Genomic DNA, 25693 nt, shown 5'->3' on the forward strand with positions numbered 1-25693 from the left:
TGAGAGAAGGTGGTAACTTTGACACATTGCTTTTTCCCCTGAATTTCACTCCACAGCAGATTATGTATCTCTTAATGTGGTTCCTAAATTATTGTCTATTTAGTCTTGGCAACTAGATTGTACAGTCTCTGAGGGCAAGCGCCATGTGGGGTAGGTACTAACAGAGCCTGTGTTAGTAACCGTTAACATTTGCCCTGTATTTGAAATGCTTTCAGTTGCTCCCACACTAATGACAATTCTGTCTTTGCCCTCAGGTATTTTTGCGCCCCTTTCAAAGATAACTAAAGTAAAAGAAGGGAGGAAAAACGCCACGCACACTCCTTCCACAAGAACGGCGCCTCACATCCGGTCCCAGAAGGTTGATGTAGCTCACATCACATCCAAAGTGAATTCTGGTAGGTCACACCGGGAAGGTCATGCCCACCTAAACCACATTTCAAGCTGTATTTGTGGGATTCACGGTATTTAGGCCGCTTCACTCTCTTTGGTGGTTCACCGCAAAAGCCGCACCTCACAAAAGCAAGGCCTTTGTGTGTTTGGCCTCAGTTGGGAATCCTGACTTAAGTCCGGGCAGTGGTGGTTCAGCCTCGTCTTTTCCTTCCTTCTGTGTGCTTCCGATGCCCGTGACCAGCCACGGGCCTGGAGTTCACTCCTCCAGTGAGTCTGGAGCTTCCTGCTCCTCGCCTCTTCTCTGATGTCCCTCCGGTGCCCTCTTTGGGCTCCTGGGGTTGGCTGTGCTTTGCCATGCCTGTGCCCTGCTGCAGACACTTGCTCACTCTCCCTCTGTGCCTCTCCTCTTGTGTGGGCGAGGCTGTGGAGGTCCCAGCTGCTCCTCACTCCATACAGACCCTGCCCCTCCCCAGGAACCCGACTCATTGAATCTCCTTGTTCTCCAGCTTGGTGTGTGTGTGCTTTTAACCTGTTCAGCCCAGTTGTTATCGTGTCCACTGGTGGCTTTATTTGTGCAAATCTTTTGTGCTCTCAGTCAAATTCTAAACTTGACGTAGACCAGGAGGATAATTTCTGATTTTGTATTCACAGAAGCACATAACACAGAACAGGTATTCAGTACAAATCTATTAACCCATTGGTAGTTGGAACAGAAAGACTTTCCATCATCTAAATGATGTATCCAGATGTTCAGTTTGTCTTATTCTTCTGTTTCTTTCCTCGAGTGCCTATGGTTGTACTTCATAATTACTGTGACGTTAAAAAAGAATCCTGATATCCAGTGGAGAGGAAAGCCTCCCATCTTATTCTTGAAGATTGTCTCCCTTCTTGGGGGCCCTTTTTTTTTTTTTTTTTTTTTGGTTTTTCGAGACAGGGTTTCTCTGTGTAGCTTTGCGCCTCTCCTGGAACTCACTTGGTAGCCCAGGCTGGCCTCGAACTCACAGAGATCCGCCTGGCTCTGCCTCCCAAGTGCTGGGATTAAAGGCGTGCGCCACCACCGCCCGGCTCTTGGGGGCCCTTTAAGTCACACTTCCTTACATATTTTAGAGTAAGTTCTTAGGTTTCTTTTAAAAACAAAACTACTGAAATTTAAGCTGCAATCACTTAATCTTTTACCAATTTGAAAAGACTGACATTGTTACAGCCATCTTTAATTAGGTGATTGGAATAGTTTTCTGTTTAGGTGGATAATTTCAAACATCTTAATATAGTTGTAAAGTTTTTTGTCTGTAGATATTCTTGCTACTTCATACCTGGGGCTACATAATGAGAGCTTCCTCTCAAAAAACCCAAACCAAAATGCTTTAAAGAGTATATCACAGTCATGCTGTGATATACACACATACACATATGTGCATACATGCATACACACACACCACACACACATACACACAACATACATACACACCACATACATACTCTGAACATACACACCACACACACACACGTACACACATCACACACACACCACACACACATGTACATGCATACACACCACACACATACATATGTACACACACACCACATACACACACACCACACACACATACATACATGCATACACACACACATACATGCATACACACCACACACACACACACACACACACACACACACACACACACACACACACACACACACTGGTGTCAAGTAAACTTGGGGTGATTGGAGTAACATCTGTGGCTGAGAGCAATGCATGTGTCCTGGTTAGGATATTGTTCTATAGTTTTGTGAGATGCTGTTTTGGGGGAAGCTGGGCATATACACAAAATAGATCATTTCTAAAACTTCATGTTCAGTTATCTTGATGACGGTTCAAACGAAAGGGCCAAATGGAATTTTAGGGCTGAAAAATAAGATAATTGAACACTGCACTCCGGGGTTGTTTCTCACTCTGCAGCTGCTGTGGTGTCTCCTGCCCTCCTTGGGCCGCTGGAGCACCTTCCTCTGGCCTCTGCTCCCAGCCTTCCCTCCTCTTCCTTCTAGCTGTGGCTGCTAAAGAGATGCCACACAGATGGACTTCTGTCCAGACCAGTCCTCCGTTTCAGGTCCAGGAAAAGACTCATTCTCTGTAGGACCCTTCTGCCTATCCTCTCTACAGGAGAGTGGCAGCCCCCCTTCCCTGCAGTCCACTCCCACTCCCCCTTTTCCCTCTCCCTTTGCAGAACTAGGGATAAACGCAGGGATCTCCCCGTGCTGGGCAAGTGCCGTCCAATTGAACTGCACTCAAAGCCAGGCGTTGCCCCTCTGAGAGGCTGTTACCTGCTTGTTCAGATTACCACATCTGAGTCCCCAGGGGACTCCTTTCCAGCCAAGCTACCCACGTGCTGTGTCCCTTCTTCGAGATTTTTCTCTCTGACAGACTTTCTAGAATCCCCACTCGATTTCCTCCTACCAGACCTCAGCTGTCGGGGAAGAAATTCAGCCCACTCACTCATCTTGGTGAACCACTGGTTTCTCTTTGCAGAGTTCCCACCCCCTTCTCCCTCAGTAGTGGCCTCACACAGTCACTAGTTCAGAGGTCTTTGGCTGTACAAAATCAAAAGGTCCTCTTCAGGGAGAAGACTTAAGTCTTGTTTCCATTTGCAGCAGACTTCTTTGTAGCAGAGTTCTTCACTCAAAATAATTTTTGATTTTTGAGTTGACTGGGAATGAAGGTGGGAAGATTCATTTGCTCTCTTTAGATAAATTGATGCAGTTGACATGAAAGTCCTATCCAACAGCCATTATCCATGAAGAGCTTTTTTTTCGTTCCAGATGGGGTTGTTGTGGGAATTGGGTGTGATAAGAAACATATAAGTTGTTTCCAAGTCCTCCTCAGCCATATCTCAGCAGTGACAGGTTTGCCACATCCTCTGGGGTGACAGAGAAGTTCTGAGCAAGCCTCTTAACTATCAGATATGATGCTTCAGCTATTCTAGAGGTCTTTAGCAGGGCAAAGCTGGGCAAAGTTCTTAGCTGTACTGCAGATACATCCTTTTCTTTCTTCTTAGTTTTGTAGTGCTGGAGTCTGGACCTGTGCGTGCTCGGCAGGTGCTGTGCACTGAGCAGTGTGTCCAGCTCCTTTTCACTACCTTAAACCCCGGGGTGCTGGTTCCTTCTGTCTGTGAGAGTGTATTTATCCTGTTTTTAGAAGCGGATGAGTGGTTGTGCATGCCTGCAGTCCCAGTACACGGGAAGCAGAGGTGGGCAGATCTCTTGAGTTCTGTGAGACCTACCCGGTCTCCAGAGTGAGTTCCCAGACAGCCAGAGCTACATAGAGAAACCCTCTCTGAAAGCAAAACAAACCACAAAAGGAGTGGAAAAGATTTAGATACCGAGAGATGAGGACACTTTAAAGAAAATGCATTTTCTTGTTTAATGTTCAGCAAAATTGTCTTTTTTTTTTCTGAAATCATTTTGGTGTTTATTCACCAGGGTTGATGCCGTCAAAAAAAGAGCCTGCTTCTGAATCCACACCCTCACTGCCTCCCAGTGAAGACGTCAAGACTGTAGCAGAGAATGATGGTAATGTAGCCCACCGCTTCCTGTTCTAAAGCTGCGGTTCCTGGTGGGACTTTGCGATAACGTGGTGAAAACAGCTTACAAGTGACTTGTGTTAAAGCTGGGAAGGAAAAAATCACCATAGTAAAAAACTACCCTTGGGGGAAAAAGACTCCTTTAGAAATACAGACTCCTGTATGTTTCTCACCATACACAAAGACCTACCAGCTTAGCAGGAGGCTTTCAGCATCTGGAGGGAAGGCCCTCTGCAGTCTCGCTTAAGGTTGATACAGATGTTCCAAGGTTAAACATTTTGTCACCTTAAGACGTGTTGGTAGTGTGTGTGTGTGTGTGTGTGTGTGTGTGTGTGTGTGTGTGTGTGTGTTACAGTTTCTCCTAAGGAGATGGAGAGTGTTTGGGGGTTAGATTAGTTAACATTAATTGATAGGGTAATACCCCCTGCACACAATAGTTTACTGTGAATCCTTAAGATTTTCTGCTTGTGTAAACAGGGGATCTGTTTTGTGTGTCAACAACCGTGCATTTAGATGAAATCAGGCATTTAATTTGACACTAGATAATCCACAATTGAGGAAACTAAATGAAGCGTTTCAGAAGAATTTGCCCAGAAAACATCTTATTAGTCCTTTTCTTTACTTTTCTGTTTGTTTTTGCCTTTTTTTTTTTTTTTTAAAAAAAAAACACCCTTTAATTCTTCAATTCGTTCCTGTTCCCCTGTCAGTTCCCCAGCCTGGGTCCATCAGCAGCTCCTCCTCCACATCCTCGCTGGACCACAAGCAGGGCCACCCGAAGAAGCTGGCCACAGGCAACAGTAGCAGGAAGACCCTCAGCAAAAGCCCCTCTCTCCCGTCCAGAGCCAGTGCTGGTATCTATGGCTTTTTCAACCAGGCTTTCTTGGTGTTTTTTATCTTGGTTTGTTTGTAAGTGGATTTGCTCTTTTTAATGTGTAGAAGGAGCCCTTTACCCTTCACCCTTTACCTTTCTCCCTCCACCCTTCCCCCCCCCCTCTTCCCCCTCCACCCATTTCCCTCCCCCTTCCCCCCTCCCCCACTCCCCCCTTCACCCCAGGCAGAGTGAGCTGTGCTTTTTGGGTGACACCATGTAGGAGCCCTTTACCACTTTACCCTTGGCTTCAGTCACACTGAGTCCCTCCCTGGCTGTGCTCCTGCTCTGCTCCCTGCTCTGTCCCCTCAGCCTCCAGTCAGGACTCCTGGCTCTGCAGTGGGTTGGAGAAGCTGCTGTTTGCTGTCCTCTAGTCTGTGGGTACTTTCTGCATCTCAGCTGGCTCACATGCCTTCTGATCCATCCATCGGCTCCGTGTTTAGAAAAGTGTCTCCCCTCTGCTTTGGCTGAGGTGTTTTGAATCTGTTCAGGAGAGGCTCAGGGGTCCCTCCAGGATGGTGGTGATGGGGGGCCACACATAATCTCCCCTGACCGCTGTTCCTCAGGACATGTGGGGATGAGGAAAGCCGTCTGCCAGGCTTGCAGTGGAAGTCCACTTAGATGGTGTCAACCCCCGTTCACGTTCACCTTGCCCCATAGGAGGGTGCAGCTGGTTTCTGGTGTAGATTGTTCTAAATATTCTCATAATGACTACCACTTAATACCTGCACAGAATCAGTATTTTATTACATAAAACGTTCAAGAGGGTGGGTTTATTTTGGTTTTTCTTTTTTTTTCCTTTCTGTTTATAAATATATTTTGGGGAGGCTGAGGTCTGGTTCAATTTTCAGGTGCTTGCCTAGCACAGGGAGGTTGTGGGTTCAGTCCTCACCCCATAAAAACAAAACCCCAAACCACCTATCTGTGGTGGGGGAGTCCCCAAACCCTCAGCAAGGACCCTAATACAGTAAACCTAGAAGCTGGAATCTGAAAAGTGGGGAGCCTCGAAGTTGGGCTTGGGACTGCTTCTGTGACAATTGTCCTCTTTCCTCCGCTCTGGCCACTTTCTCTTGAGTTCTGAGGCATGGCATGCTCTTACTTCATTTGCGTTTTAAACACTCCCGTATTTGGAATTTGGACTTTTGACCTTTACTTGATTTTAGAATTTATATATGAGTGTATATAACAAGTAGTTCCAGTGTGCCTGTATACTTTACTATGTTTCCTTTCTATACATTTGAGGGTTATGTTGACCTAAATAATAGTGAGGATGAAGGTAATGATCGGAATGAAAAGAATCACCTTTCATAGTGGAGGGGCCGAGAATGGGTGTGTGTGTGTGGCTGTGGGGGTCCGATGGGGGTGTCTGTGTTTGGAGCCCCAGAGACATTTCCATAAACTTTTCTGGAGTGCGTTTACTTTTTCTGCAGATTTCTTGCGTTGGAGGGGAGGGTGAACTGCAGAGCTCAGACTAGGGACAGTAAGTGGGATCAGAAAGAAAGGACCGGGGGAGCGGAGAGGTGGGAGGAGAGAGGGCTTCCCTCTGGACCTTGGCTCACTGTCTACCATTGCTGAACTGCAGGAGCAGTGGGCAGGTCTGAGGTGTCTAGGCCCTGGGTCTGGGGGTCAGTCTGGCTGTGAACACCTGTCTTGGTTAACTCCTAAGGTCCAGCTTTATTCCTCACTCACCTTTTGTGAGACGCACCATGTAAACTGCTTGCTGTAGAGTTTGGTGGCGAGGTCTGGGCTTCGCAGGGCCCACGGGGCCACAGCTCCTTCCTCACAGGCTCATGTTGGCGCCTGTGTTTTCAGTCTCCCTGTTCCCACGGTTGAGCCCTCCCAGGCCTTCGCCTGGCGTTCCCCAGGCCTTCTCAGAGGGCAGTGTTCAGTCTCTACTCGCTGCTAATAGGGCAGGGCCCAGGAGTCCACCGTCTGGATTTGAACAGCTTTGAGATGGTATTTCTCAGAGACCAGATACCAGAGAGTGGGCATTTTAGGGGTACTTTTGAATTAAGATGAAGGAAAGCAAGTCGGGATAATCAGGACCAGTCGTAAGTTGGCTGTTCCTTACCCACAACATTTGGGAACAGAGTGTTTTGAATGTGTGCTGATTGGGATTTTGGAAAATTTGCACAGTCTACTGTGTGACCAACCATCTCTAACCAGAAGCCCAGAAATCTTAAATCCTTCAAACTCCGAAGTTCTGAGTGGTGGCTCTCTAACCTGAATGTGAATTTGAGGACTTTGGGACACTGTACATTTTGGATTGTCCCCGTTTGGGCTGCTCAGCCTGCCACAGTTCAGCTGAGACTACACTCCTGTGTACCACTTACACTGAGTCTGAGTAAATACAGCAACTCTCTGCTTCATCCGACCGTGTGGCCCACTGGTCACACCTGTCCTACCCCTTGGTCTCATGTGGTCTTCCTGTGTTGTCTGTGTCCTGCTCTCATGCCGTAGCATGGAAGGTGTGTCACGTGACAGGAGGTTGAGCCTGCACTGCTCTGGTTCTGCACGTCCAGTGTTCTGTGGGAGCAGAGAGTGTCCCCAGCTGTGTTAGTGGAGTTGATGGAGGGTTATGCATTTCCCACGGCAGTGGTTTTCTCAGGGGACCCTTACTCACTTTGAGTGCCTTGCCCTCCCTAGTGAGGATCATATAGCTGTGATGAATATGTAATGAAATACCCAACTAGCCAGACTAGTTAGAATACATGGAGTGATTTTTTTTTTTAACTAGTGTGCTTTTTGAGTTTTTTCTCTCTTTGTTTTCTTTCCTCTTTCCCTGTCTGCCCAAATCTCCAACCCACCCACTTCAACAGGTTCGAATTCTTCAGCACCATCTGCAGCAAATAATGCCCGCCAAGAAGGAGAACTCCGTCTTGGAGAGAGGGTGCTGGTGGTCGGCCAGAGAGTGGGGACCATTAAGTTCTTTGGGACAACAAACTTTGCTCCAGGTAACACGCCCGAACGGTCTTGGCTTAACCTGAGTTTTGGACAAAAGGTTTAATTAAAACTTGAGCGGCAGACGTGATTTCATCGCCTGGAAGTGAGAACTTGCCAGTTCTTGTGGATGGCAGCACAGACAGAGAGCGTGTGGGAAACGATACAGATTCAACTGTCTGCATTCGGACTGACTGGTGTCCATACAATTCTCTGGCCAGTCGTGTTTCAACATTTGTCTAACATGAAAATGAGTTTTGACTTGCCTAGTGTATTCTCACTGACTGCAGAGTATGCTGAATGAATGACTAGACAGCGTTTCAGGGCCGGTCCCCTCCCCAACGCCCCCTCCAGGATAATCCTGGAGTTGAGCAGCTGGATGGACTGTCTAGCTTTTATCAGAATGGCTTGAAGAGGAAAAGCACAGAAAATATCAAAATTGTTGTGTACCCTGGGTCCTAAAACTGCGTGTCTGTGAACTTAAACGTTGAGCCTAATCTAGCTAATACTGTGTTTCCTAGAGTAAAGAGTTGTGCTGGAGAGATGGCTCAGTGGTTAAGAGCACTTACCGCTCTTGTAGAGGACCTGGGTTCGGTTCCCAGCACCCCCATCAGGTGGCTCAGAACCACCTGTGAGTGACATTTCAGGGGATCTGATGCCCCCTGGACTCCGTGGGCACCTGCGCACATGGTGCACATAAACTCACACAGTTTCTCACACACACACATACCCACACACACACACACACACACACACACGGGGTAAAGATGATCTTCCTTCGTATTTCCAAAGATGATAATTTTAACCAGAAGCCAGTTGCATGGAACCTTGTCCTTGTGTTTTAAGTAGCAATATACCATATTAACACATGGTGGCATTGTAGCATTTTAGGAAAAAGTTACCTGCAATACTGATTGAAAAAGAAAAGTTTATAGTGTAGCATTCTGTCAAGGCTCACGAAGGAGCTGAGACCGTACTCTCTTTGCAGACTAGCAAATTAGCCTGCCACAGTGTCATAGATGCTGCCCAAATCATAGTAATCCTGGACTGGAGGCAGGACTATAGTACTCACAATAACAGCAGGAGGCAGACTGTCAGCACCCCCCCTGCCCTGAACCTTGAGCCCCAGTTCCCACCTCTCTGAAGGGGCAGAGAGGGCCAGGCCACACCTGCACCCCCAGAAGCCCATGTTCTAGAAGATGAGCCTGAAGCTTTAGAGGTTCAGGGTCCTTTGTGACGAGCTGGCTGTTCAGCATGGCTGCTGCTGCTCTTGAAGGAGACCCCACCTGTTCACCAGGAATGTCCACTGCTGTGTGTGTGAGAAAGAAGCATGAGAACCATGGCAGATCGTCTGCCACCACGTCCTTTGGGATTAGTGCCACTCTGAGTTTGAGTCAGTGCGTTACTTGAGCTATCTTAGAGGCCAGGCCTCCCTTACGTCTTACACTAGATAGCGTACACTTCATATAGCTCTCTGCCAAGGCTATTTTCACATCCACTGTGCCAGAATGTATCTATTTCCGCTATATGTCACACATTTTCAAGAGTTATATAGCAGAAATGCAGCCAATGAGAATGGGACTTTTAATTAAAGAAAAACAATTACATGGACTGGCGTGTCAAAGGCAGGAGGAAGGGAGACTGGAAAATCATAACTATGGCACGCAGAAATAATTCTCACCAGGCTAACCCGGGTTAGGTGAGTCAGAAAGCTGATAGTCTGTTTTCAGAGAATTAGTATGGTTAGAGAAGAGGCTTGTGGACACTGCTTATAGGGCATAGTGGGGCCACGCAAATATGAAAGACACTCAAGTCTGCTTGCGTCTTTTCAGCCCCAATCTTCGTATAGAATGGGCCCAGGTATAACATTAAAAAACAAACAAAAACAACAACAAAAAAGCGAAGTGAGAGCGTATTCTGAGTTGGCCTTTTAAGGTTCCTGTAATTGAAACTGACTCTGAGCTAGTAACCCGAAAGAAGGAGTATTTTATACTTCCTAATTTGTAGGTAGTAAGTTGGTTGGTATTCACTCACTTATTCTTTATTTGCTGCTGGTTACGAAAGACCAAACACGGTCACCCCTGCGCTGCCTTCTCAGACCATGGGTGTGTAAACTGTGAGGCGTGTGCTGATCTCGGGCACCCTCAGGAGTTCCGGCTGTACGACTGTGCCCATTAACTCATGCTCCTGGAAGTGCGGCCATGCTGCTTCAGCTCTAGTCTCTCCAGAGACTTGCCTTCCTCAGAGCGAGGCCTGTACATACGATCTCTTAGGCAGGTTTTCCTATGATCAAACCTAAGACTTTTCATTTAGCTGGAAGATGGAGCGACATCACGATGCTGCCCTGTGTTTTCCGTGTTATCTCTGCCCTTGGTTAATTATTTAATGGCTGTTTGTGGTGTTCTACTCTTGGGAGGGCGAACCGAAGAGTTCGGTCCGCGCTAGGATTTATGCGTCTCAATATCATTCTGTGCTGCTCTCACTGAAGCGCGTTACATTAGAGTCAAGGACGGCTTCTTTTGCATTATAGTCTTAAGATATATCTTGGTGGGGCTCCCCTTGCGTAATGGCTAATTCTCTGCGAATCTGAGTTTGTGCGTTTTATCTTTCTCCCTTAATGTACTGCTGTGCAATTACGCCGCTAAAACGTTTCTCCCACTTTTCAAATTTTCGAGTTTTATTTTATAATTTCATCATTCGAAAGCTTAATGATCATGATGATCTTCCATCATCTCGGTCATTTGTGAAAACACTAAGCCATCCAGACTTGGAGTTCGGATTACCGCATCACGGTTGTGAATGAAGTGCTGATGCTCTCGGGTGCTGTGTTCATGTCCTAGGGTATTGGTACGGCATAGAGCTGGAGAAGCCCCATGGGAAGAATGACGGTTCGGTTGGAGGTGTGCAGTATTTCAGCTGTTCTCCGAGATACGGAATATTTGCGCCCCCCTCCAGGGTGCAGAGGTGAGGAGAAACCGGGGGACGTGTACCTGTTTACACAGACTGCAGTTCCTCGTGGCCCGCAGGGGCCCGGATTTCATCTGGACGATCAGCACATGGCGTTCCTTCAATGGGTTAACTGGCCACCTTCTTCAGAGGGGAGGCTCATGGGAAGCTAAATTTGCCTTGCTGAGGATTTGCAATTTTAAAAGCCTCCTTTCTCCCTCATTTGCAAACCCTGTGAGTGTGTGTAGGCTATTAGGAGTGGCATGCGCTGCTAAGAACAGTGCGAGGAGCAGGCTTAATCTGTCATGCAAACAAAAGTGAAAATGCTCTCTGATTACTTCAGTCACATCCTAACTGCATTAAATTTCCTGCCAGCAGGCACCCATTCATCCTCCTACAAACCTAATGGAACCAAAATGGCTTTTCCCTCTGATTTCCTTAGTTTTCAAAAATAGATAGGCAGTAGCTCTCCAGGGGAAGCGAAGTCTCAGGGATTTATATGTACCAAACCTCCAGAGTGTTCTCGGTAAGACAGTGTACTCGTGTGCCACCTCACTCTGGTTTTGAAAAGCAGGCTGATCCCAAAACACAGGCCCTGATGAAATTCCGGTGAAACGCGGAGCTGGGAGAAGCTGGCTCTGTCTGGTTTTCAGAGGCTGGGGAAAGGGATTGTAATCTCTGAGCAAGACACAACATACGCAGTATAACCAGACTCACGAGGACCGCATCGGCGGACTGGAGTCTCTGCTGGTCCTTTCAGCTGCATGCTGATGGTTTCTGGGCAAACTCGGGTTTTTAAAAATCGTGTTTCTTCCTCAGTATCTTTTTGTTGCTGAATAACTACATATGCTTTTGATGTGAATTTTCTTCATTGCCAGTGTACTTGATACATTTTTCTTTACATCAGTAAAGCCTTCAGCATACAGTACTTTGTAGCTCTTAAGGTGTCTTCCCTTAAATGTTGTTTCACTCGATCCTCATAAATACCTGGCCAGGTGAGTTGGAAAATAGCCCTAAGTATCAGCTTTTATTGAGCATTTAGTGGTAGGCTCTATACTGAGCACCCAAGTGGCATATGTCCTTGTCCTCTGCAGACCGGGGGAGCCCTGAACTGCTATACTTGTTCCCATCCCACAGGAGCAGGGGTGACGTCACATCGCTGGGTAATGGAAGAGCTGCGCTTAGCCGGGCTTTGTTATTCCGCTGTTTGCCCTAAGCCCTGACAGCCTTAGGGCACTGGGCACCCTCCTCTGTGCTGTCCCTGAATCAGTGACTTAAAGCCACCCTGGGGCTTGCCCTGTGGTTGTCCTGTTTCACAGAGGAAGACTGTCAGTCCCAGAGAGCTAATGCTAACTGTGCTCTGCAGTGGGGATTTGAACTCGCAGATGTCTGGAGTCAGAAATGAGCTCTTCCTCATAACCCTGTAACGGTTACCGGGCTTCTGTGACTCTCCTCTGGATCCGTGTCTGGCAGACGATTGACAGGTTACTTTGCACGAGTTTGATTTGTCTCTCAGTCATGAGGACTGGGGTTTGTCCCACATTCAGTTACCCAGAGTACAGAATTTGGTGTATTTCAGGCATAGTAGGTACTGGTGGATCCGAGTCCTAGGCCCGTCCTTTCCATGCCTCCACAGCCTTTTCTCCGCCTTCGTTTATAAAGCCACACCTTTCCTTGGGGTTTCATTGCTGTGTTCACAGAGCACATGCTGGCTTCACTGTTACTCTTGCTTTCTCTTTGGTCTTCTCCAAGGTAGTGCATTTGAAAGCAACCCCCACTTCTTAAAAGAAACGGGTTTCTGTTTAAATGAAGCGCTGTCTCCATCCAGCTGTCTTCCTGTCGTCTTCTGATTGTCTCATTCATCATCATCAAATACTATTAAGTGTCTTTTAGCACTTTGTGCTGCGCTAGGCATTCTATGAGCAAACAAAACAGACATGGTCTCTGATTTTAAGGCATTTCTAATGCCAGCCAGTGTAGAGCTCTTTAAAGGCCCCACTGGGCTTCAAGATGGGAATATTTTAAACTAGGGACTGCTGGAGACTGTCTGGGTGACTAGTCACATGCTGACCTCTAGTGCTTCCCCTCAGAATCAAAGTTGGCTGTTTATTTCTCCCCTCCGCATTTTTAAAATGGGCGCTTGTCCCAGGATCCACCCACACGACTTCCTCTGTTTGAATGGCTTTCCCGCTCTACCTGCCATTCCCCAATTTTCATTTAGTAAATTGTCTTGGTCAATAACATCAGCGAATGTTCTTTAAAGGCAGTCTAAAGAAACTCACCCACTTGATCAAATATGACCGTCCCCCGCCTGCCTCACGGGTCCTCCTGAACATGGCGTTCGTGTTTTTCCTGTCGAGGCTGTTTTCACTTAGTTCTAGTGAACTGATCACTTCCAGAAGAAGTGTCCCCTCAGCTGTTCATCACCACTTCACTCCAACATCCCTGTGTCCATCAGCCCCTCCTCCATCATGATGTGATGTGTGTCCTGTAAAAATGATGCATATGAACTGCAGGATGTAACTGAATACATTAGAGGGGCTGCAGGAGTCTTTGATGGAAATAAAGTGTGTTGGGGGAAGTGATTGACAGATGGAGGCCTTGCAGATTTAGAAAGAAAATGAGGCTTTCAGGATCTGGCTTTTTAAAAATAATGACTCAAATATCAATCAATCAATCAATCAATCAATCAATCAATCAATCAATAAAAAGGAGGAGCAACTCGCCAGGAGGTAGCCCTCACAGAGGTGGGCAGAGTCGAGCGTAGAGGGCCTTGGATTATATTGCTGTCCAGGTTTATCAGAAATTCACCGGGGCTGGAGAGATGGCTCAGATGTTAAGGGCACTGGCTGTTCTTGCAGAGGTCCTGAGTTCAATTCCCAGCAACCACGTGGTGGCTCACAACCATCTGTAATGAGATCTTGCATATACAGGCAGAACACTGTGTACATAATAAATAAAACTTAAAAAAAAAAAAGAAAGAAATTCAGCCACTCTCTTTTTCCCAATATCAGAAGTGGTGATTTTTTTTTATGATTTTAAACTTGGTATAACATAAGCTTATCTCCATATTTTTTAGTTTTCCCCCAGAAGATAGAATTCCAGAGGAAAGTGAGATGTTGCCGTGAATCCAATTCCTAGTACTGGAAAACAGCAACAATGACTACAGATAATAGCAGGGCCATGGGTACAGCACAGTGGCAGGGTACTTGCCTATCATGTGCCAAAGGCCCGGGTTCAGTTCCCAGATCCATAAAAGCTACCAAGCAAATAAATGTCGGAAGTCAGGTCCCTGGTTCAAATGAACTGAATTGTCCATGCTACCTGTCTGCATATCGCCTGTCTCCCATGCTGGGGTAAAGCTCTGTCCTGGCTCATGTGGCTGCCCAGTAAATGCTCGTTGATTGGATGAGATAACAAATACCAGTTGATGTGAAAGCATCATTTGAGAGTCCACCGTAACCAAAAGACCAGCTACATCTAACAAGGCGTGCTCTGTTTGTTTTATTCACAGACTATCAGATTCCCTGGATACACTTTCAGAAATATCTTCAAATAAACAGAATCACTCTTATCCTGGTAAGATGATGGTTTTTAAATCCAGTTTAAAGTATGTCTTCACTTTCACTCAGTGGAATGTGTTTCTGTTGTTCAGTATCTGTATCAATATCTTTCTATCAGAGAGCATCTGAAATGCCTCTGTATAGTACATGTAAGCCCGGAGCGTATCTGTTTCCTGCCTCCCAGCTGTGTTGTGGAAACCCCGCATTCCCATCTCCGTCTCCCCTGCCTCCCCTTTTGTGTGTCGCAGCCTAAGGTTACGAGCCTTGAATTTTGTATTCATAATTCCTTTGATTTTCTTGATCTTTTCTGCCGTATGCAGCTGTATCAGTAAACAATATTTTGTTTCCATTATCTGCTATTTTATTCTTTAGCATTTCAGTGAAGTAAGTGACCGAGTCTATGGCTGCCGGTCATTTTTGCTGCATCCTGTTTTTTCTTATTACAAGCTGTGCTGCTGGACACACGTGTAGATGTTGCCCCGGGGTTGGGAAGCATGACTGCCGTCCCCGCCAGGTGTTTGAACTGCATAGGCCCCGCAGCCACTGATGAGGCCCTGCTCCGCCTCACCTTGGCAACTGCTGTCGTGTTTGGCGTGGAAATAGTTGCTACTCGGCTGGATTTACACAGTATTTCGTTGTGACTTTAATTTGCATTTTCCAGATTTTAATTAGTTGACGTGAAAGCGGTTGGTCCTTTCAGTTTTCAGTGTGTGGGACACACACACATTTCCTTTCTTCTGCTTAAGCCTCTGGTTCATTCTCTCGGGTGATTTGCTTCTTATCTTGCTAATTTGAAGGTTTCTTTGTGTATTTTGGGAATGACTCTTTCGTTGGTTTGTGTGTTATGAATATGTACCGCTGATGACACGTCTTCACTTTTCTGACAATTTTTTGGTGAGAAGACTTCTTTAATTTTTATGTAGTCAAAGAATAAAACATTTCATGGCTTGAGTTTTTTATATTAAGACTTTTTTTCCATGAGACAGAAACCATAATGCTCTTTCCTGAACATTTTTTTAAAGGTTTTGTGTTTCACATTTTCCAGTTTACCTAGAATTGATTTTGTGTGTGATAAGGATTGAGTTTGATTTTCTTTTCAGTCTGTGGATAGCTGTTTATGAAAGAGTTATTCTTAGAATGATGATCCTTGGATATTTGTTGCGGTCAACCCCATGCCCATGAGTTATCACTGTTCTAGTGTTGTTTTGATGTGAAATTCCTGATGCTGTGTCGTGGGTGCTGTGTGTGTTTGCTGGGCTCCTTTGACTTGTATGGATGTGTTCCTCTGGCATTTTCCCATCTTTACAGTGGTCTTCTGTGTGTGTGTGTGTGTGTGTGTGTGTGTGTGTGTGTGTGTGTGTATACCAGAGGTCAACTTTGGGTGTGTTCCTTAGCAATCATTGCTCTTTCACACTGTTCTGATTAATTCTTCACGTCAAATGGTGCCAGTTCTCTGACTGTATTCTCCATTGAGATAGCGTTGGTTATTCTGGGTTCTTTGCCTTTTCATATAAACTTTATGATCATTTGGTTGAAATCCACATATTAGCGTGCTGGGATTTTGGATGAAGTTGGGAAGATCTTACCTTACTAACTGATCTGTCTGTGAACGTGGACTCCCTCTCTCTTACATCTGTAACCTCCCCCTTGTTTTCTGTGGACTTGATTACCTGCATTCACTCATCGTCTGAGAATATTAAATGGAAAATCCGAGAAATAAACAACTCAGAGGTTTTAAGTTTCACATTATTCTGAGTGGCATGATAAAATGTCACACTGTCCTGCCCAGGACACGAGTTGTCCTTTCGTTCAGCGTATCGATACACCTGCGCGTTACCTTCCTGTTGGTCAGCTAATGGTCCTCCGGTTACGGATTGACTGTCCAGGTCGTGTTTCCATTCGACTAAGGCCAGTTTGACTTAGTAATGGATGCTGCAAGCAGTGTTACTGGCCATTTGAACATTACAGAGAGAAACTGCCAGTGTGTCCTTGTAAGTGAGAAGAGGGAGGTTTACCGCAAGAATTTGCTTATGGGGAAAGCCACACTGGGTCTAGTACTGTACATCTGAGGCATCCATAGGAAGTCCTAGGAACATGCTCCATGTGGATGAGAAGACTGCTGTGGTGTGCCTTCTCTGGCCTCGTCAGGATTTTGTAGCTTTCCTCAGACAGGTTTTGTTATTTATTATTTTTATTTATTGTTGAATGTTTTTGGTATATTTAATGTAATAACTTTTCTTCCTGTTTTCCCTTTCCTGTTCTCTTTTCTCTCTTTCCTGACCTTACTCTCCTCTCCCTACAGAGTATCACCATGTAGCCTAGGCTAGCCTCAATCTACAATTCTCTTTGAGTACTGCAGTTGTGGGGACGCACCATTAGGCTCTCATTGCTAAGAATCCGATTGTCTTTATCTTTTACTCTAAGAGAGTTCCACTTATTTTAATTTACTGCAGTTACTGATATATTAGCAATGTTCTCTCTGCTGTTTTATTTACTTCCTATTCCGTTTAAAACAGTTATTTGTATGTTTGTGTCTTTGAGGGTGGATGAGCATGTACATGTGTAGGTCTGTGTGCCGTGGAAGTCAGAAGAAGATGTTGGCTTCCTCGGAGCTGCAGTTCCAAGTGTTTGCCGTATGCATGGCTTGCTCTGCAGGTGCTGGGATCTGAACCCTGGTCCACATGATTAGACAGCAAGCCCCAGCAAGCACCCTTAACCCCTGAGCTATCCCTATGGCCCCTAATCCATTTTGGTTTTTGTATATTGTAAATGGTGGGTTTTTAAATGAGTCATAAATGGTGGTTCTTTTCTGTTTTGTTTGATGCAGGGTCTTTATGTAGCCCTGGCTGACTTAGAATTCCTGCGTAGGCCAGGCTGACCTTGAACTCACAGGGATCCCCCTGCCTCTGCCTCCTAGCACTGGGGTTAAAGGTGTGTGCCACCATGTCCGGTGTGCTTCCTTCTTCTTTTCATTCTGTATTGTATTCTTTCCCTTCCTCTGTTCTGCATTCTGTTTACTTTTCTACTGTGTACAAGCAACACTGTGAATGTGCTTCTTAGTAATTATCGTAGATCATTTCATGTGTACACTCCACCCAGCTTAAAGCAACCATTCTTACCCCCTTTCTACACAGTATGAATCCTCAGAAGCGGAGCTGGCTTGTTTTTATTTTCTCACCCCTATAAATTAGGCATCATCACAGCAATCTTTCTGTACTAGTTTATCTCACGTCCATATTTACTCTTCAATCTTCACACCTTCCTCTTAGGATAGCTTTGTTCTGGCCTGTGTACACTCAGTTTCTGTCTCTTCCAGTGACATTTTTATGGGTGTCGAGTTTTAGAATTTTCTCCCTGCACGTGGATGCTCTGGCTTCCATCGCTGATGAGAAGCTGGGCATCTGATGAGTCTGTGTTGTGGTAGGTGATTTATCTTGCCTTCTTGCTTGTGCTGGACTCTTTGAAGGGTCTCTTTCATTGCTGTTGGGCAGTTTTGTTAGGATGTGTGCAGGTGGAAATTTCGTTTTGTTCACCTGTTTGGCATTCTGGGTCTTCCTAGATCTCAAGGTTAGCCTCTAACCAGGCCTCTCAAGTTCCTCTCCATGATACTTCCCATGCTGCTTTTGTGTCTGTTACAACCTGGCCTTCTGACCACATTCTGGGAACCATCAGTGCTATCCGTTTCCCGTTTCTCTCTTCAACTGCGTCTGTTCTACTGCGTAATCCAACCAGAACATCAATAATAATCAAACTGTCTGCTTTTATTTTTCACGTACCTTGCTACTCTTACTTTTCCCTCTATTCCCAAGTTTTTCTTTCATGCCCTTTAAACCTTAAGTATGATGGATTACTTTATGTTAACTTATTCAGGATCTGGAGCTTTGCTGAGTCTGATTCTGCAACCTGGGTCTGTTGGGCCTGGCCTGTGGTGCCTGCTTTCCCTGTGTGACTCTGTAATCTGTGATTGTGAAATGTTTGTCGAATCAGAATTTTATAGACGGCCGCCCTTGGCTGCCTTCAGATGCGTCGACTTCTACTGTTTGCCTGGAAACGCTGCCACCCTAGATCTGCTTTTACTTACCTTCTCTGCAGTGGTTTCCTTTTTCCTTTTTCTTTCTTTTTTTAATGACATAGCATGAATTTGTTCATGGCCATCAAATCTGAGAGCAGTAGTTCTAACCTTGCACTGTTAAGAAAGCCATTATTTCATTTGGTTTCTTACCCCAAGTTACACTGAGCATGAAGTCCTTTCCCAGGAGTCTTTGGTGGGATCTCCCATGCACCAGGCCCTTGCTCCTTCCTTTGCCATGTCCTGTGCAGCCAGTCAGGAGTCCAGTGCCATGGGTTGAGTGGCAACCCTATATGGTACAGGATTGTACACTGGGCACCTGGCAGCCTCTCCTGGCTTCTTTCTTTCCTAGGTTTGGCCTCTCTGAAATTGTACTTTGGGGGCCTGGATGTGCTGCCAACATCCACACACAGCCACAGACACACACACACACACACACACACACACACACACACACACACACACGGGGAAGAGAGACAGACAGACAGAGACAGACATAGAGAATATGATTTTGAGTTAGTTCAACAGTACATTATATAAAATTATAGTTGTTTTAAATTGGGAGTTATTTTAATCAAGAGATTTCTTCAGCACTTCTAGTTTGCCTGAATTGGAAATCCATTTTTAACTCTACCTTTTGTGAAGTCTTTTAATCTTTGAACTCTTTTGTATGGAGAGAGCACTGAGGAGCTCTGAAAGTTTATTATCCAGTGTTCTGTTACTGGAATATTTTTAATGATAATTTTTGAAAAACATCCTTTCCATATGATTATCAGGATTGTAATACTTCATCATATACCGAATCCGTGTTATCCGTGTGTGACTTGGTGTTATTTAGTTTTCAAGAAATCTTACAGGAGAAAGCCCCGAAAGTCATGTTGTGTTCATCACTAATCTCCGTGTGAGCAGAGCTTGGTGAAAAAGGCAAAGATGAGAAATTGCCCAGAAATCTAAACTAGTTATGTTCTGAGTAGTCACCTGTTTTATTTTCGTTGTGTGATACTGTTCCTGTGGAGATGTGAACGAATGTTTACTCACCCCATGTAGGAACCGAACAGCAGACCAAAGTAAGGATATCACCCAAGTCCCACTGAGTGACCCAGTGAGTTGTATTGAGGCTCCTTATAGGAGTATGGGTGAGAGGTGATTTACAGGAGCAGAAGTCACTCAAAGACAGCAAAAAGTGTCACCAAGAGCCCGATGCAACACAGGTGGATGCAACACAGGTGGCGGACAGCTTATGGAGCTAGAAACCCTGAGGACAGTGTACAGCCCGAAGGCAGCTCCGTAGGCTGGAGGGCATTTCTTCAGGTAGCTCAGGTGGTCTGACTATCTTTTAGGAAGATTGACTTTCAGGCAGGGGGTCTGGGCTCTTGTCTCTTTTGCCAGTGTATGCTCAGGGAGGGAGGGATCTGTTGTATCTGGTCGGTTTTACGGACTTCCTGAGGCTTTGAATTGTTTACTTCCTGCGCTTAAGGCACTTCCCTGCAAGATGGAAGGTTTTTATCTTAGAGTAACTGCTACCTAGTTGTTTTCTCAAGAAAAAAAAAATGAAGCAAAACAAAAACAATCAACCTTGGTGTCCTAGAACACCTATAGAAGTGATTAAAAACAACTCTTTGTAAAGACTGAAAACAAGCGCTGTGTTTCCTCTTCTGACTATCACTCTCACCTTTAGGTTTTAGGAGAAGTTTCAGCACAACCTCTGCTTCTTCCCAAAAAGAGATTAACAGGAGAAATGCTTTTGCCAAGTGAGTATTGAGAAGACTTAGAAAACTGCCTTTCAAGATGAGCATGCCGGGATTCCGTGAAGGAAGGAAAAAATGGAGTTTTGTATCTTACGCCCTGCTCAATAGAATGTTAGCACGTAAGAGAGAAAGTGTGATTGGTGTGTTGAGTTCTCCCACCCTCCTTTAAAAGCTCAATTAAAAATGTCACAAGTGGCTAAAAGCAGTGCGCCGCGTGTGTTTTCTATTTAAGAGGTTAGGATGGCCACTAATCGAAGCTGGGGGTATTTACATGGTGTTTTCTCTGAGTAAGGCGGGCTCGTTTTGAAGTCCTGTTTACTGAATTAATCAGATCTGGTTTAATATGCTCAGCCATGCATGAAAGAAAAGCAAGGCCCATCTGCCTAAGGCAGTGGCTTAGAATTATTTTTTAAAAATGCTCTTGCTTCCCCTGGTAGCGTCTGCTGCTTAAATCCATCACCGACTTGGGGTTTGAAACTGGCCTCCCCATCAAATGGCTGAGAGATTAAGGACGGTAACTTCCTGCTCCCGTTTATTGTAGATAGCCAAGCGTTCTTAGGCAGCATGGGGCTTAGTACTGGCAAGAGACACCCTGGACGGAAAGGATTCTGAAGCCGGGGCAGCAGAGCCAGTGTGGAGGTTGTTGAGCAGGAGGGTGACCCAGAGCGTGCAGGGAAGAGAGAAATCGCTGATCCCTGTCGGGGCACAGCAGCAGGTCACAGGCACAGTGTAGAGAAATGGAGCAGGTATAGTACTTACCTGCTGCCTGTGGAAATAACAGGAAGTTGAACTTTACGGAAATGTAAACAGATCGACACTAGTACCTGTTTAGAGAAATAACGTTTTAAAAATAGAATATTTTTATTAATCCCTTGAGAATGTCACATGCACACAGTGTCTTTCATTGATCATATTTCATTGATCCTATTCACCCTTTTCTCCTTCCAGATTCATCTCATACTCCTTCCCAACTTTATGTCTTTCTTTTAAGTCCACTGGGTCCAATTTATACTCCTGTAAACTCCTAAGTGTGGGGCCATTCTCTGGAATGTGATGGACCTGCCAGGGGCCACACTCTTAAAGAAGACTCACTCTCCCTCCCTCAAGAAGCCATTAACTGCCAGTAGTTCCTCAGCTGGGGGTGCCCAGTGATTCCCCCCCCCCCCCACCCTGTGCCCTAGCAGAGTTTGATGGCTTGGTCTTGTGCAGGCCTAATGCAGACACCCACAGCTGCTGTGAGTCATGAGTGCGGCCGTCCTGTCCTGTCCAGTAGATACTGTTCCACTCTAGTCCTCTGGAACCACTGGTTCTTACATTTTTTTTTCTGGCCCCTTTTCCACAATGGTCCCTGAACCTTAGAGGAAGGGGGTGTGGTGTAGATGCTGCATCTGTGGCTGAGCATCCCACAGACACTTATTCTCTGTACCTTGACCAGTTGTATCTGCGCCAAATGCATCTACCACACAGAGACACGTTTTTGATGTAGTCTGAGAGCTGCACTAATCTACGAATATAGGAATGTGAACTTAGAGGGCATTTTGATACCCTGTCCATGTAGCAAAATCATAGTATTTGGTCCTGTGGCCTGGGGTTTCCCAAACATGGATTCTTGGCCAGATTTACAGTACTAGGCATGTTTTTCCTCCCGTGGAATGGCCCCTTAATCCAATCAGAGAGCAGTTGGTTACTCCCAGAGCTTTGCCACACTGGTCCTTACTGGGACCCACAGGGTACACAGATAGCTAAGACTGTTGGTGACTTTTCTCCCCAGCAGCCTCCACAGCACCTGCCTGTATAGGGAGAAAGTTTCCACTCAGAACCGACTTCATTTCTCCATGACTCATGACTAAGTTGTGTGGCGTCTTCAGCAGTCGGGTCTTACCATCCGTTTCCGGTGGGTAACTAAGAGCAGTGGCAGTAGCTGGTGTTGTTTGGGGGGTTCCGAGGACACCCCTGGCTGGCAGCTTGAGGGGAGGTAGCTCATACCTGGCACTGGGCCCGTTATTGGTCTACCTATGCTTCTTGTAGGAGCATCATCCCATGTATAGGACAACTTCAAATAAACTCCTTTCTTTTTTAGGATTGATTATTATTGTGTACGTGTGTCTGCACATATGTGTGTGTGTGCGCACATGTGTACACACACCAGTGGAGGCTGTATGTCAGATCCCTGGGGAGCTGGAGTTGTAGGCGGTTGTGAGCTGCCAGATATGGGTGTTAGGATCCAAACTCCAGTCCTCATGATAGAACAGTGAGCACCAAGCACGCTCTCCAGCCTCACTTCCATGACACTTAGAAAATGGTAGGTCTCAGTATAGCTTTCCCAAGCATCCTCACAATTAATTAACCCTTGTCACACCTCCTCCCGTGACCTCTGCCCCCATCCTCACCGCACTTAAACATCCCATTTACCCCTCTTGTCACCTGTGTTCTATTATCCCCCCTCAAAATTCTCCCCCACACCCACCAACGTCCTCTTTATAGTTTTCTGACATCACAGGCACTCCAAGTTAAACAAATTTAAAGATCCAATGCTAGGATCTACATATAAGTGAGAGCAGGTGATACTGTCTTTATGGGTCTGGGTTACCTCAGGGTAATATTTTTCAATTCCATCAATGTACCTGCAAATCTCATAATTTCAATTTTCTTTACAGATGAATACAATTCCATTGTGTGTAGGTACCACATTCATATCCATTCATGAGTTGATTGAACTCTTGGCTGTTCATAACCTCCCCATTGTGAATATAGCAACAATAAACATGGATGAGCGTGTGTCTTTGTAGTAGGAAATAAGAGTCCTTTGCATATATACCAGGGAGTTACAGCTGGGTCATATGGTAGATCTAGTTTTCTGAGGAACTGCCACACTGATTTCCATAGTGGCTGTACCAGTTTGTACTCTCACCAATGATCCCTTTCCCCCCAGATCTTATTCATTAAGAAAGATAAAATTGGGGCTGGAGAGGTGGCTCGGTGGTTAAGAGTACTGGTTGTTCTCTACAGGACTGGGGCTCGATTAATACTGCCTGTGACTGCGTTCCCAAGGGATCTGATGCCTTCTGGCCTGTGCAGGCACTGTGCACATGGGATGCATAAACAGACATTTAGGCAAGATATCCATACATGTAAAATAAAGTAAATATTAGAAATAAAAATATTAAAAAGAATGCTGAAACTCAAAGAAGTTGCTTTAGGCATTTGTTTTATTTTATGAGTGTTTGACCTGCATGCATGTCTCCATAGTTTGCACACTTGTTGCTTGTAGAGGTAGAAGAGGGCATTGGGTCTCCTAGAACTGGAGTTACAGACCCTTGTGAGCCACCATGTGGGTGCTAGGAGTTGAACTTGGGTCCTCTGGAAGAGCAGCCAGTGCTCTTAGCTGCTGACACATCTCTCCAGCCCCTCAAAGTAGTCTTAACTTGCATTTCCCTGGTGGCAAAGGATGGACGGTGAATACTTTAAAAAATACTTCTTAGTCGTTTGTATTTCTTCTGAGAAATCTTTGTTCATTTCCACTGCCCACTTTTTAATTGGGCTGTTTGTCTTTTTGGTGTTTAGTTTTCTGAGTTCTTTGTATATTCTAACATTGGTCAGTCCTCTGTCAGGCGTATAATTAATTGGCCAAGTTATATATATATATATCTCCACCTTCCTACCTCATCACCTGTCTACCTACCTACATACCTAAGATGCCCACCTACCTACCTACCTACCTATCTATAAACCCATCATCTAGCTACCCACTCACTCATCTGTCTATCTAACAATCATCCATTCATCTACATCCATCCATCCATCCATCCATCCATCCATCCATCCATCCATCCATCCATCATATCTATCTATCTATCTATCTATCTATCTATCTATCTATCTATCTATCTATCTATCTATCTATCATCCATCCATCATCTATTTATTATCTATCTATCGTCCATCCATCCATCCATCCACCTACCCACCTATCTTATCTATCTAATCTATCTATCATCTACCCACCCCCACCTACTCACCCATCCCCCATCCACGCATGCATGTATGCATGCATCTACCTACCCACCCTCCCATCCACCCTCCCATTCACCCATCCATCCATCCATCCATCCATCCATCCATCCATCCATCCACCCTCCCATCCACCCTCCCATCCACCCTCCCATCCACCCTCCCATCTACCCTCTCATCCATCCATCCATCCATCCATCCATCCATCCATCCATCCATCCATCCATCAATCCATCCATCCATCCATCATCCATCTTTGCCTTTCTGAAGGCTGCCTCTTCACTGGGTTAACCATTTACTTCGTGAAGTCCCACTTGTTGATTGTTGGTTCCGTTTCCTAGGCGATTTGGGTCCTGTCCAGGAAGCCCTTACTGCAGCCTATGTCCTGGAGTATCCTCCGTACTCTTTTTGTCTAGCAGTCTCTGTGTTTCAGGGTTAACATTAAGGTCTTTGATCCATTTGGAATTGATCTGTGTGCAGGGGATGAGCGGAGGATCAAGTTTCAATCTTTGTGTGAACATTCAGTTTTCTCAGCTCTGTTGGTTGAAGATACTGTCGTTTTGCCAGTGTGTATTTTGGCATCTTTGTAAACAAGTGGCTGTAGGCATGGGGGCTCTGTTATATCTTGGTTCCTGGTTCTGCTGCACCTGTTCAGTGTGTCTGGCTTTGTGCCGGGGATATGTGTTTTTACTATGGCTCTCTGGGGTAATTTGCAGTCAGGAATGGTGATACCTCCAGCAGAGTTTTTATTGTTTATGGTTATTTTGGATATCTGGGGTGTTTTATATTTCCATATGAACTTTAAGATTGTTGTTTTTTCAATTTCTGTGCAGAATTGCATTGGAATTTCGATGTGGATTGCATCGATTGTGAATCTGTAGATTAGTTTTGGTGGGATAGCTGTTTTCACAATATTAATGCTACCAATCCATGAGCACGAGAGGTCTCTCCATCTTCAATCTGTATTTCTTTAGAGTTTTAAAAATTCCATTGTAGGTGTCTGTGACTTTCTTGGTTAGGTTTATTCAGGTGGTTTGGTTTGCTGACTATTGTGAGTGTGATTGTTTCCATGGATTCTTTCTCAGGCTGTCTTTGGTGTATAGGAAGGAGATTGGTCTTGGTATGCTAATTTTGTGACCCGCCACTTTGCTTCCCATGTTGGTCAACTCTAGGGGTTTCCTGGTGGAGTCTCTGGGGTCTTCCATGCACAGAGTCATGGCATCTGCAGATAGGGATACTTGATCATTTCAGTTAAAAGTCCAATAACCATTTGTGATTTAAAAAAAAAAAAACCTCTGGAGAGACTAGGCATGGAAGGAACACATCTCAAATAATACAGACTGTATATGGCAAACCAATAGCCACCATCCTGTTAAATGGAGAAAAATGTGAGATATTCTTCCCACTAACATGGGGAGACAAGGGTGCCCACTTACCCCACTCCTGCTCAACGTAGTGTTTCAAGTGCTAGCTCGAAATATTCTTTTGTTGAAAACATAGAGAACACATGACCCCAGTGTTTTCTGATTACTGTTCTTGGGAGTGTAAGACTTGGGCAGTGGCTGTGAGTGGGAAGTGTG

At 45.4% G+C, this 25693-nt stretch overlaps 1 protein-coding gene across 5 annotated transcripts in view; it reads left to right on the forward strand.

Annotated features, from left to right (window-relative positions):
* Positions 1-25693, forward strand: part of Clip4 (CAP-Gly domain containing linker protein family member 4) — a 107143-nt gene that overhangs the window by 76316 nt on the left and 5134 nt on the right. For all 5 annotated transcript variants that reach the window (XM_052746214.1, XM_052746217.1, XM_052746213.1 and 2 more), the window contains exons 9-15: positions 255-395; positions 3868-3957; positions 4676-4819; positions 7656-7790; positions 10617-10740; positions 14237-14301; positions 20033-20105. In XM_052746214.1, the coding sequence (XP_052602174.1) occupies positions 255-395; positions 3868-3957; positions 4676-4819; positions 7656-7790; positions 10617-10740; positions 14237-14301; positions 20033-20105 (772 nt within the window). The remainder of the gene's footprint in view (positions 1-254; positions 396-3867; positions 3958-4675; positions 4820-7655; positions 7791-10616; positions 10741-14236; positions 14302-20032; positions 20106-25693) is intronic.

This window comes from Peromyscus californicus, unplaced genomic scaffold, assembly GCF_007827085.1.
Source record: "Peromyscus californicus insignis strain IS unplaced genomic scaffold, ASM782708v3 Scaffold_1__1_contigs__length_55948999, whole genome shotgun sequence".
Lineage (NCBI taxonomy): Eukaryota > Metazoa > Chordata > Mammalia > Rodentia > Cricetidae > Peromyscus > Peromyscus californicus.